Genomic DNA, 13,576 nt, shown 5'->3' on the forward strand with positions numbered 1-13,576 from the left:
GATATATCAATCATAAATGTTTATGCACTGAAAATGGTAGCACCCAAATATATAAAACAATTAGTAACAAACAGAAAGGAACAAATTAATGATAATACAATAATAGTAGGGGACTTTACCACCCCACTTACATCAATGGATGGATCATCTAAACGGAAATTCAACAAGGAAACAGTGGTTTTGAGTGACACACTGGACCAGATGGACTAAAACAGCAGAATACACATTCTTTTCAAGTGCACATGGAACATTCTCTAGAATAAATCACATATTAGGTAACAAAACAGGCCTCAACAAATACAAAAAGACTGAAATCATACCATGCCCCTTTTCTGACCCCAACGGTATGAAACTAGAAGTCAACCATAAGAAAATATCTCGAAAGACCACAAATACATGGAGGTTAAACAACATGCGACTCAACAATGAATGGGTGAACCAGGAAATCAAAGAAGAAATTTAAAAAATACATGGACACAGGGGCGCCTGGGTGGCTCAGTTGTTAAGCGTCTGCCTTTGGCTCAGGTCATGATCCCAGTGTCCTGGGATCAAGTCCCACATCGGGCTCCCTGCTCTGCAGGAAACCTGCTTCTCCCTCTCCCACTCCCCCTGCTTGTGGTCCCTTGCTCGCTGTCTCACTCTCTCAAATAAATAAATAAATAATCTTAAAAAAAAAAATACCTGGACACAAATGAAAAGGAAAACACAACAGTATAAGCTTTGGGATGCAGCAAAAGTGGTCCTAAGAGGGAAGTACATAGTAGTACATAGTAGGCCCACCTCAAAAAGCAAGAAGAATCTCAAACAATGGAACCTTACACCTAAAGGAGCTAGGAAAAGGACAACAAACAAATCCCAAAACAGTAAAAGGAAGGAAATAATAAAGATTGGAGCAGAAATAAATGATATAGAAACTAAAAAAAAACAATAGAACAGATCAATGAAACCAGGAGCTGATTCTCTGAAAAAATTAAAATTGATAAACCCCTAGCCAGACATATCAAAAAGAAAAGGGACCCAAATAAGTAAAATCACAAATGAGAGCAGAGAAATAACAGCCAACACTACAGAAATACAAGCAATTATAAGAGAATGTTACGAAAAACTATATGCCAACAAATGGACAACCTAGAAGAAATGGATAAATTCCTAGAAACTTATAAACTACCAAAACTGAAATAGGCAGAAATAGAAAACTTGAATAGACCAATAACCAGCAAAGAAACTTAATCAATAATAAAAAAAACTCCCAACAAACAAAAATTCAGGACCAGATGGCTTCATAGGCAAATTCTAAAGAAGAGTTAATACCTATTTAAACGTTTAAAGGAGAGTTAATACCTAGTCTTCTCAAACTATTCCAAAAAATAGAAAAGGAAGAAAAACTTCCAAATTCATTCTATGAGGCCAGCATTACCCTGATACCAAAACCAGATAAAGACATCACACACAAAAAAGAGAACTACAGGCCAATATTCCTGAGGAACACAGATGCAAAATTTCTCAGTGAAATACTAGCAAACCAAATCCAACAATGCATTAAAAAAAATTATTCACTGTGATCAAATGGATTTATTCCTGGGTTGCTGGTTCAAAATTCACAAATCAATCAATGTGACACACCACATTAACAAAAGAAAGGATAAGGACCACAGATCCTTTTAATAGATGCAGAAAAAGCATTTGACAAAGTACAACATCCATTCATGATAAAAACCCCCAACAAAGTAGGTTTAGAGGAAACATAGCTCAACATAAAAAAGGCCATATATGAAAAATCCAGAGTTAATATCATCCTAAATGGGAGAAAACTGGCAGCTTTTCCTCTAGGTCAGGAATGAGGATGTCCACTCTCACCTCCTTCACTCAACCTAGTACTGGAAGTCCTGGCTACAGCAATCAGAAAACAAAAAAGAATAAAAGGCATCCAAATTGGTAAGAAGTAAAACTGTCACTATTTGCAGATGATATGACACTATATATAGAAAACCTTAAAGACTCAACCAAAAAACTGCTAGAACTGATAAACGAATTCAGTAAAGTTGCAGGACACAAAATCAACATACAGAAATCTGCTGCATTTCTATACACCAATAATGAAGCAGCAGAAAGAAAAATTAAGGAATCAACCCCACCAAAAACAGTAAGATACCTAGGAATAAACCTAATGAAAGAGGTGAAAGACCTGTACTCTGAAAACTATAAAATACTGATCAAAGAAACTGAAGATGACACAAAGAAATGGAAAGTTATTCCATGCTCATGGACTAGAAAAACAAATACTGTTTAAAATACCTACTACCCAAAGCAATCAACAGATTTAATGCAATCCCTATCAAAATACCAACAGCATTTTTCACAGAGCTAGAACAAACAATCCTAAAATTTGTATGGAACCACAAAAGATCCCAAATAGCCAATGCAATCTTGAAAAAGAAAAGCAAAGCTAGAGGCATCACAATTCCAGACTTCAAGTTATATTACAAAGCTATAATCAAAACAGTATGGTACTGGCACAAAAATAGACATGTAGATCAATGCAACAGAATAGAAAACCCACAAATGAACACACAATCTTCAACAAAGTGGGCAAGAATATCCAATGGGAAAAAGACAGTGTCTTCAACAAATGGTGTTGGGAAAACTGAACAGCTACCTGCAAAAGAATGAAACTGGACCACTTTCTTACACCATACACAAAAATAAATTTAAAATGGATTAAGGACCTAAATGTGAGACCTGAAACCGTAAACATCCTAGAGGAAAGCACAGGCAGTAACTTCTTTGACATCAGCCACAGCAACTTCTTTCTAGGTATGTCTCCTGAGGTACGGGAAACAAAAGCAAAAATTAACTACTGGGACTACATTAAAACCAAAAGCTTCTGCACAGCAAAGGAAACAATCAATAAAACTAAAAGGCAACCTATGGAATGGGAGAAGATACTTGCAAATGATGTATCTGATAAAGGGTTAGTATCCAAAATACAAAAAGAACTTTTAAAACTCAACACCCAAAAAACAAATAATCCAATTAAAAAATGGGAGTATGAATAGACATTTTTCCAAAGAAGACATACAGATGGCCAAGAGACACATGAAAAGATGCTCAACCTCACTTTTTATCAGGGAAATGCAAATCAAAAACTACAATGAGATATCACCTCATACCTGTCAGAATGGCTACAATCAACAACACAGAAACAACAGGTGTCGGCAAGGATGTGGAGAAAGGGGAACCCCTTTGCACTGTTGGTGGGAATGCAAACTGATGCAGCCACAATGGAAAACAGTATTGGAGGTTCCTCAAAAAGTTAAAATTAGAATTATCCCACGACCCAGCAATTGCACTACTGAGTATTTATTTACCCAAAGAATACAAAAACACTAAATCAAAGGGATACATGCATTCCAATGTTTATAGCAGCATTATCTACAACAGCCAAATTATGGATACAGCTCAAGCGTCTATCGATTGATGAATGGAGGAAGAAGATATGGTATATATACACAATGGGATATTATTCAGCCATAAAAAAGAATGAAATCTTGCCATTTGCAATGGCATAGATGGAGCTAGAGAGTATAATGTTAAGTAAACTAAGTCAGAGAAGACAAATACCTTATGATTTCACTCATATGTGGAATTTAAGAAACAAAACAAGCAAGCAAAGGGAATAAAAGAGAGAGAGGCAAACCAAGAAGCCGTCTCTTAACTCTAGAGGACAAACTAATGGTTACCAGAGGGGAGGTGGGCAGGGGATGGGTGAAACAGGTGGTGGGGATTAAGGAGCGCACGTGTTGTGATGAGCACCGGGTCCTGTATGGAAGTGCTGGGTCACTATATTGTACACCTGAAAGTAACATACACTGTATGTTAACTAACTGGAATTTAAATAAAAACGTAAAGAAAAAAAAAAAAGGAACAATCTATTGATATAAGCAACAGCACTAATAAATCTCAAAAGCATTATTTTAAGTGAAAGAAGCCCCCCAAAACTACAAAGCATATGATTTTATTTATATGACCTCTGGAAAAGGCAAAATTTCAGTGTTAGAAAGCAAATTGGTAATTGCCAGGGGCTGGGGTTTGGGACTAACTACAAAACTGCAAAAGTGACCTTTTTGGTGTCATAGAAATGTTCCGTATCTAGGTTGTAGGAGAGGTCACAACACTGTATACATTTGTCAAACTCTTCTCTTGAAATGGACGAACTACAATTCTGCTTAAATTGTACGTCAGGGAAGCTAAATTTAAAAACTTTACTTGAAAAAAATATTCCTAAATGGAAAAAAAGGTGGTAAAATGTGATTTAAAAATCTGTCACGTAAATTATTTTGTGTCTCCCTGAAGATGTTTTTTATTAGGATGTATTAATTGAATTAGGAAGGTTATATGATCAATCAATCATGGCAAAATAGGTGGTGAATCCAGGATTTCAGATCCTAGGTCTTATCAATTTCACCAGCTCTGGTACTTGGGCTTGCGGCCAACACTTGATACAAGCATGGAAGAAAACCTCCGCATGTCTTTCAGGCATTTCAAATTCATTAAGTCCAAAAGAGAACTAATATCTGTATCTCCCCCTACCCCTCACCACAACCCTGTCCTACCCTCTCATCTCCTAAGAAACCAGTTTCTCCTCTGATTCTCTACTGAATAAATAAACCACTATACATCCAGTTAACCAAGTCAGAAATCTAGGAGTCTTTGATGCTTCCCATTTGTTTGGTTTTTTTTTTTTAAGATTTTATTTATTTATTTGACAGAGAGAGATAGCAAGAGAGGGAACACAAGCAGGGGGAGTGGGAGAGGGAGAAGCAGGCTTCCCGCAGAGCAGGGAGCCCGATGCGGAGCTCGATCCCAGGACTTCCACTTCCAAGCATCTGAGCCGAAGGCAGACGCTTAACGACTGAGCCACCCAGGCGCCCCAATGCTTCCCATTTGTCTTATCCTTCACATCCAACTGTGCAATAAGCCCTAAGTTTTAGGCCAATTAGCTTCATAAAATATCTTTCAAATCCTTTCATGTCTTATTATCCCTGGTGTCACTGCCCTAATTCAAGTCACCTTTAATCTTCTACCTAGATTATTTTTTTAAGATTTTATTTATTTATTTGAGAGAGAGAGAGAGAGACAGAGAAGGAGCAGGGGGAGGGGCAGATGGAGAGGGAGGAGCAGACTCCCCACCGAGCAGGGAGCCTGACGTGGGGCTCAATCCAGGGACTCGGGATCATGACCTGAGCCGAAGGCAGACGTTTAACCGACTGAGCCACCCAGGCGCCCCTAGCTTCTACCTAGACTAGTACAAAAATTTGCTAACGGATCTTCTTGTCTCCAAAGCTGTCTTATTTCAACCCATTTTCATACAACAGTCAGAGGAAATTTTTCTAAACTACAAATCATGATATTCCTTTACCTAAAAGGTTTAGCGCCTACCTGCTGCTCTGCTGTAAAGTCCAAACTTCTCACCAGGGATTACAACACTCAGTCTCTACCTACCTCTTCGGGTTTGTTTCTTACAATAGGCTTCCTTACACTTCGAGATGTGGCCATACTGATTTTTTTTTTTTCCCCCAATTCCTTGAACCTACCTTGCTCTGTCTTGTTTCCAGGCTTTTTTACACACCTTGTTCTTCTACCTAGAATATTTTTCCCTAATCTTAACCTAACCTCTATTTATCCTTTGAGACTCACATGTTCATCATTCCATACAAGAAACCTTCTTTAACCTTCCATTAGATTCCTCTCGTAGGTGTGTGTGGCATCCTGCACTTCTCCAATGGCATGTTCTATGCTGCGCTGTAACTACTGACCCCAAAGTCTACATCTTCTTCCTCCACCAGTGCAGGTTTTATAGCTTGTAAGCCCACGGTACATCCCCAGGCCGTACAGACCACGTGATATGGCACTCAACTATTTGTTAAGCAAATGAGATTGCACTGCAGCCTTACTATCAATCCTCATATCATAATTCAGAAGTCAGCACAATTCCAAATGGTCTCCAGTGCTACCAGAGCCCTTCAAAAAACGAAAATGAGTTTAGAATTCTTTGTTGCTCTCTACCACTCTTTCTGTACCCCTTGCCTCACCATTTTCTGTTTCTCATTTCCTACATGCCAGATAGCAAGTACCCTCAGGTTCTCTAAGGTTTCTTAAACTAACTAGATCGGACTTCCACTTCTAAGTTTCCTTTCCCTTCTTCCTGTGCAATTAAAATTACCACTTCTGAAGTCAGATATTCAAATAAACCAATTAAAAGTATAATATAATTGGGAATCTTATCCTTCTCACGGGCATTGTTTTTTAATTTAACAGTTTACTATTCAACTTATAAATGTACTATATGCTCATCAGAGAAATCTGCCCCATCTCACAGTTAATCACTAATAATATGTAGGTGTATTTCCTTCTGGTCTTTTTTCTCTAAATACTGTGCATATATAACATTTGCTTGTGTCTTTTACATTTGTGAGGCTGCTGCTTCACTAAACACTATAATATAAACCCTGTCCATGTTATCAAAAGCTTTTTAAAAAACACTATAATACTATTTAATTGGAAAGATATATTATGTGTTATATAATTATTCCCTTGGGGGCATTTTCACGGAGAACCTGGCTCACCCAAATCCATCTTTAATTAAATAGGTATAAGGTTGTTTTTTCAGCAGGAAGCTTCCATGTTCCACTGAAACTCCAGTGACTTCCGCTATCATCACCACTACATGTCCTTCAGAGGCTTCTTCCATATTCACTATGTCAACGAATATAATTTGAAACCAAAAAATGTACCACCCATCTAATACTGCTTTAACTTTTTGATAAGGATGTGTTAGAAAGAGACAGAGAGACACAGGGGCAGTGGGGGAAGAAGGGAGGGAGGGATGAGGGAGGGAAGGAAGGGAGATAAAGAATTAGGAAATAGGGGTGGCACAACAAAATTAAACATTTGGAAATGTTTACTGCTCACTGCTAGGGCATAAAAATTATACCTGCATACACATCCTTCTATCAAAAAAAATTTACCACCCTGGTTCCTCTAAAAATACCTTAAAATCTTATTATCTCTTACCAGTGCCAATACATTTAGAAATTCTCTTGTGTCAAAATGTAGCAGAGTCCGAACATACGGGTAGATTTCTTCCTCCGGGGAAGCTTCTGCTGAATGCAGGCGAATCAGAAATTCAAAAACCTGCAAGTTGAAAGAAAAGTTGATTATTTTCTCTCCTTACAAAGTATATTGCTGAAGCAACGATTCCCAGTTGCACAAAATAAAGGCAGGTTGAATTTAGTTTAAATTGCCACCATGTTATAACTTTTCTAACCTGTCTCAGCTCTAATTCCTGGCTGCAGTGATGGTGTGGAGGCTCTTTCCTACCACCGCAGATAGCTCCTGACTCACTTGTAACCCTCAATTACAGTTCATCTTTCTTGCATTGAACAAGAAGTGCAGATCATAAAAATGCCGTGGAAACAGCACCAACCTGGTTTTTAACCAAGGGAACAAGATCTTCAGGGATGTCACCAAGGGGATAGGCTCGGCCTGCAAGACAACAGCTAGAAGAAAAGAAAGAGAAAGAGTTGGTGACTTGTAATGGGCTGAGAACACATTCTTTCTCAAACCCAAGATATTCATTTGATTTTTAAGCAGGCTCAGCTTTTGTCAGGTCAAGTTCAGACCTGATCAAGATGAGAGGCAGTTCAGAAACTGTGGCCCACAGGGATGGTGGTGAAATAACACACCCTGTGACAGAGTAAGCACTTTCATTTCTTCTTATTCTTCCTGAGAAAAACCCAGGCCACATTAAGTGGACAAGAAGGAATAAGAACAGACTAACGGAAAGTCTCACACTCAGCACCAGAAAAAACCTAATGGCCCTGGTTTTACCGGTGATTTACCGGTGAAAAGCCTAATGTTCTCAGAAACTTTAAACCAGTGGCTCTAAGAACAGTGATTAAAGACAGGGAATGAGCTAGGTTAACAATGTCTGGAAAATGTCCACAATAGGACAAGTCTTCAGGGAGAGAAGAACCTGATGAGAAATTAACTGTACAGTTTTACCTCTGAATCAGACCTCCCTTATAGCTAATGCTTTATGAATTATGCCTTGTGGGCTGAACCATAAAGATGTCTTCTGAATATGTCCTCATTTTGGGTGGGGAGGGGGCACTGATTCTAAACTTTTTTGACCTAGTCATCCATTTTGAATGTTGGATTACAGACAGCACATTCTAAGAAGTTTAAAGTACATATACAGTACTAGGTAGATGCTGCAATGTTCTTCCAAAAAAAATCAATGTAACAAGTATGAAATAGGTCTCAAAGTTAACATTGACACTAGATAGGGGCTAAAATAATGCTCTGGCAGGTTCTGTCACCTTCCTGCCTGCTAGCCTGGCAGCCAGTTAGCTATCTAAGTTCTATCAGGACACAATTCTGAGCCTACCTAGTCTGTTGGAAAGAACCCTGTTCGAGGAGTAAGGAGATAAACATTTCACAGCTTAACCTCTGTCACTAACTTTTTCATGATCTAAACACATCTCTTGTCCTTTTATATAAAATAGAGACAACACATATTCCACAGAGTTGTCAGTAGTAAAAGTAAAATACTCTACCACCAGGCTTTCTCAACCTCAGTGTTATTCATATTTTGAGAGAGATAATTCTTTGTTGTGTGGACTACCCTGTGCACTGCAGGATGCTCAGCAACATCTCTGGCCACCACCCACTAGATGACAGCAGCATCTCTCCCCCAGCCCTGATTGTGACAAACAAAAATGACTCTAGACATTGCCAAACATTGGGGGGTGGGGGGTTCACCAACGGGGGACAAAATCACCTATGGTTGAGAACCACGCTGTACATGCAAACACTGAAACATGAAAAGCACTATACATATAGGAAATGACAGTACCTCTAAGAATACAGGGGGGAAATTACAGAAGGAGCATACACACAGATAAATTTTTTTTTTTAAATCTCTTACCTAATATATACAAGAAGTTTGTTGCCCATAACAACTTGCTCATCTAAAATAGAAAAAGTATCTTCAGCAATTCTCTCTCAAACCTTTTAGAAATATAATCTTTATGTGGAAACAAAAAATGAAACTTGGCAATTAAGGTATCTTCCTAAATAATACATGATTTGGGATAAGACCACTTTCATTCTTGTTTTTAGAATTTCCATTAGATTCTTTTCACAGATACAAAATCAATGAGTCAAACAAGGGTACAGTAGAAGGCATACATCTGAGGGTAGAGACCCATGCATTGTTGGCTTAACCAATAGCTTGGGACCAGGGGAAGGTGCAGAACAGGCAATGAGTGGATGAGTTAAAGATCATGACCAATTAAGTAATATTAAGGCAAAACTATAATGTCTTCTCATCTGTAACATGGACTCTTACTACCTATTGTGCTCTAGGGCTGAGAAGGCCACTGTTCACAAATGTTTAAAATAAGAGACATAGATTAGTTTTAGGCCAAAGGGTCAAGGGCAACAGAGAACAGAGCAGAAGACTCAAGAGTGGATAAAGTGATTAGTAATTCTTATGGTGTGCAGATTATAAGAATTTGTGATTGGTAATAATGATGATAAGCTGAAGTTTTTATTTTTGATATACAAATAGTGGACATAATGCAAGCAAGTGTACATCTCTTAATCAGTCATCCTTTCTAAATACTCCAAATCTATGTTGTTCTAAGTCCAAATAAACTTGAATTGCTCGAAATTATATGAATAATCATACAATCTTCTCCACTATCAACATCTGCTCTAGAGTGGTACATTTCTTATCATCAATGAATCTACAGTGACACATCATCACATGACGTCTACAGTTTACATTAGGGTTTACTCTTAATGTTGTGCATTCAATGGGTTTTGGCAAATGCATGCTGATGTACAAACACCATTACAGTACTGTACAGAACAGTTTCACTTCTCTAAAGTCCTCTGTGCTCAGCCTACTCATCCCTATCAACCCTTAGCATACAGTATAAGTAGGTTTAGTTTTGTTAGAAACTGCCAAACCATCTTCCACAGTGGCTGTACCATTATGCATTCTCACCAGCAATAAATGAGAGTTCCTGTTGCTCCACATCATTGCCAGAATTTGGTGTTGTCAGTGTTACAGATTTTGGCCATCCCAACAGGCGTGCAGTGGTATCTCATTGCTTTAATTTTTAATGTCCTAATGATGTTGAATAGCTCTTCATATGCTTACTTGACCTCTGTGCATCTTCTTTGGTGAGATGGCTATTCAGATCTTTTGCCCATTTTTAAATCCAGTTGCTCATTTTCTTATTGCTAAGTTTCAAGAGTTCTTTGTATACTTTGGGTAACATTTTTTTTTTTTTTAAGATTTTTATTTATTTGACAGAGAGAGAGAGAGACAGTGAGAGAGGGAACACAAGCAGGGGGAGTTGGAGAGGGAGAAGCAGGCTTCCCGCTGAGCAGGGAGCCCGATGCGGGGCTCGATCCCAAGACCCTGGGATCATGACCTAGGCCGAAGGCAGATGCTTAACGACTGAGCCACCCAGGCACCCCAGGTAACAGTTTTCTACAAATATTTTCTCCCTATCTGTGGATTATTTTCTTTCTCTTGATATTGTCATTTGTAGAGCACAAGTTTTTAATTTTAACAAAGTCCAGCTTATTATTTCTTTGATGGATGGTATCTTCTCACTGAATGATACTCTATCTAAAAATTCATCACCATAACCACAGCCAATTATCTCCTATGCTATATTCTAGATGTTCTCCTAGCTTTGCATTCTACAATTAGGTCTCAAATCCATTTTGGACTCATTTTTGTAAAGGGTGTAAATTCTGTGTCTCAATTGTTTTTTTTAATGTGGATGTCCAGTTGTCCCAGCACTATTTGTTGGAAAGACTATCTTTGTCCAATGTATTGTCTTTGCTTCTTTGTCAAAGTTCAGACTATATTTATGAGTCTATTTTGGGACTCTCTATTCTGTTCTACTCACCTGTTTTTCTTTTTCTTTCTTTCTTTTTTTTTTTTTTTGCTGATACCACACTGTCTCAATTATTGTAGTTACACAAAGTCTTGGGTAGTGTCAGTTTGCCAGCTTTGTTCTTCTCTCTCAATATTGACTTTGCTCTTCTGGATCTTTTGTCTCTCCATATAAATTTTAGAATCAGTTTATCAATATCCAAAAAATAACTTACCTGGGATTTTGATTGGGATTACATCTGAATCTGTACATAAAGTTGAGGAAAAAAATGACATCTTGACAATACTGAGAGTTCCACTCCATGAACATAGAATATCCATCTATTTAGTTCTTTGATATCTTTCAACAGTTTTGTAGTCTTCATATAGATTTTATACATATTTTGTTATATTTATACATATGTAATTCATTTTTTAGGGTGCTAATATAAATGGTAATGTTTATAATTTCAAATTCCACTTGTTTATTCCAAGTATGTAGTAAAGCAACTGCCTTTCGTATATTAACCTTACATCCTGCAACCTTGCTACAATTGCTTATTAGTTCCATGAGTATTTTTGTCAAGTCTTTCACATTTTCTACATAAATGATGTCACCTATGAACAGTTTTATTTTTTCCTTCCCAAACTATATAACCTTCTATTCCTTTTCTTGTCTTTCTGCATTAGGTAGGACTTCTAGTATGATGTTAAAAGCAGCAGTGAGAAGGGGACATCCTTGCCTTGACCCTGATTTTGCAGTAAAGCTTCAAATTTCTCACTATTAAGTATGATGTTAGCTGTAGTGTTTTTTTATAGATGTTCTTTATCAAGTTGAGAAAGTTTTCCTCAATTACAGAGAGTTTTTTTTTCATGAATGGATGTTGGATTTTGTCAAATGCTTTTTCTGCATCTGTTGACATGATCATGAGATTGTTCTTCTCTTCCTTACTGATGGAATGGAATAATTAATTTTCAAACGCTGAAGCAGCCGTGTATACCTGGGATAAGTCTTATTTGGTTGTAGTGAATAATTCTTTTTATACATTCTTGAATTCAATTTGCTAATATTTTATTGAGTATTTCTACATCTATGCTCATGAGAGATACTTGTCTGAAGTTTTCTTTTGCTATAACATCTTTGTCTGATTCTGCTATTAGGGCATTAGGTTAATGCTGGCCTCACAGATTGAGTCAGAAGTATTCCCTTAGCTCTTTTAGAAGAGATTGTAGAGAATTGGTGTAACTTCTTCCTTACATGTTTGGTAGAATTTACCAGTGAAACCTATCTGGGCCTGGCACTTTTGTTCAAGAAGGTTATTAATTATTGACTCAATTTCCATAATAGATGTAGGCTTATACAGATTATCAATTTCTTCTTGTATCCTTCAAAGAATTAGTCTATTTCATAAGGGTTATCAAATTTGTGGACATGTAAGTGTTTATAATATTCCTTTCTTATCCTTTTAATATCCATGGGATCTGTACTGATGTCTTTGCTTTCATTTCTAATACTAGTAATTGGTGTCTTTTCTCTTTGTTGATATGGCTAGAGGCTAATCAATCTTATTGATCTTTTCAAAGAAATAGCTTTTCAAAAAAGTCAACAATTTTCTCTACTGACTTCCTGTTTTTAATTTCATGGATATCTGCTCCAATGTTTATTATTTCTTTTCTTTGCTCACTTTGGACTTAATTTGCTCTTCTTTTTCTAAATTCCTAAAGTAGAAGCCTTAGAGTATTGATTTTAAATCTTTCTTTTTTTCCTAATATATGCATTCAATGTTATAAATTTCCCTCAGAGCACTGCTTTTGCTGCATCTCACATATTACAAGTATTTTCACTTAATTAAAAATATTAAATTTCTTGAGATTTCTCCTTTGTCTTGTGTTACTTAGAAGTGTATTGCTTAATCTCTACGTATATTTTGAATTTTCCAGCTTTCTTTCAACCTTGTTGTCTATGTTAATTCTACTGTGCTCTAAGAGCAGGTGTTGTATGATTTCTACTCTTTTAAATTTCTTAAAGTGTGTTTTATGGCTCTGAATGTGGTCTCTCTTATTAGTAAATGTTTCACATGATCTTGAAAAGAATGTGTAATCTTTTATGGTTGGATGAAATAGCCTACAGATGTTAATAATATCCAGTTGAATGAAGGTGCTGCTGAGTTCACCTATGTCCTTACTAATTTTCTGCTTGCTGGATCTGTACATTTCTGATATGGGGTGTTAAAATCTCCAACTGTAATAGTGGATTTATCTATTTCTCCTCACTATTCTATCAGTTTTTGCCTCATGTATTTTGGCACTGTTGTTAGGTGCACTCACGTTAAGAATTGTTATGTCTTCTTAAAGTATTAATCCCTTAATCATTATATAATGCCCCTCGTTATCCCTGATAAGTTTATTTGTTCTGAAGTTGGCTCTGTCTGAAATTAATATAGTTACTCCTGCTTTCCTTTAATTAGTGTTATTGTGGATATCTTTCTCTGTTTATTTAATGTGTCCTTATATTTATATTTAAAATGGGTTTCTTATACACAACTTTTAGTTGAGTCTTGTTTTTTTGACCCATTCTAATATTCTCTTTTAATTGGTATATTTAGACTATGGACA

The 13,576-nt window shown here is 36.9% G+C and overlaps 1 protein-coding gene across 3 annotated transcripts in view; it reads right to left on the reverse strand.

The window, feature by feature from the left end:
• Positions 1-13,576, reverse strand: part of VPS8 (VPS8 subunit of CORVET complex) — a 237,786-nt gene that overhangs the window by 130,050 nt on the left and 94,160 nt on the right. For all 3 annotated transcript variants that reach the window (XM_044914623.1, XM_044914617.1, XM_044914619.1), the window contains 3 exons: positions 8,990-9,032; positions 7,487-7,559; positions 7,075-7,194 (listed from right to left, as the gene is read on the reverse strand). In XM_044914623.1, the coding sequence (XP_044770558.1) occupies positions 7,075-7,194; positions 7,487-7,559; positions 8,990-9,032 (236 nt within the window). The remainder of the gene's footprint in view (positions 1-7,074; positions 7,195-7,486; positions 7,560-8,989; positions 9,033-13,576) is intronic.

The sequence above is a fragment of the Neomonachus schauinslandi genome, chromosome 1, assembly GCF_002201575.2.
Source record: "Neomonachus schauinslandi chromosome 1, ASM220157v2, whole genome shotgun sequence".
Lineage (NCBI taxonomy): Eukaryota > Metazoa > Chordata > Mammalia > Carnivora > Phocidae > Neomonachus > Neomonachus schauinslandi.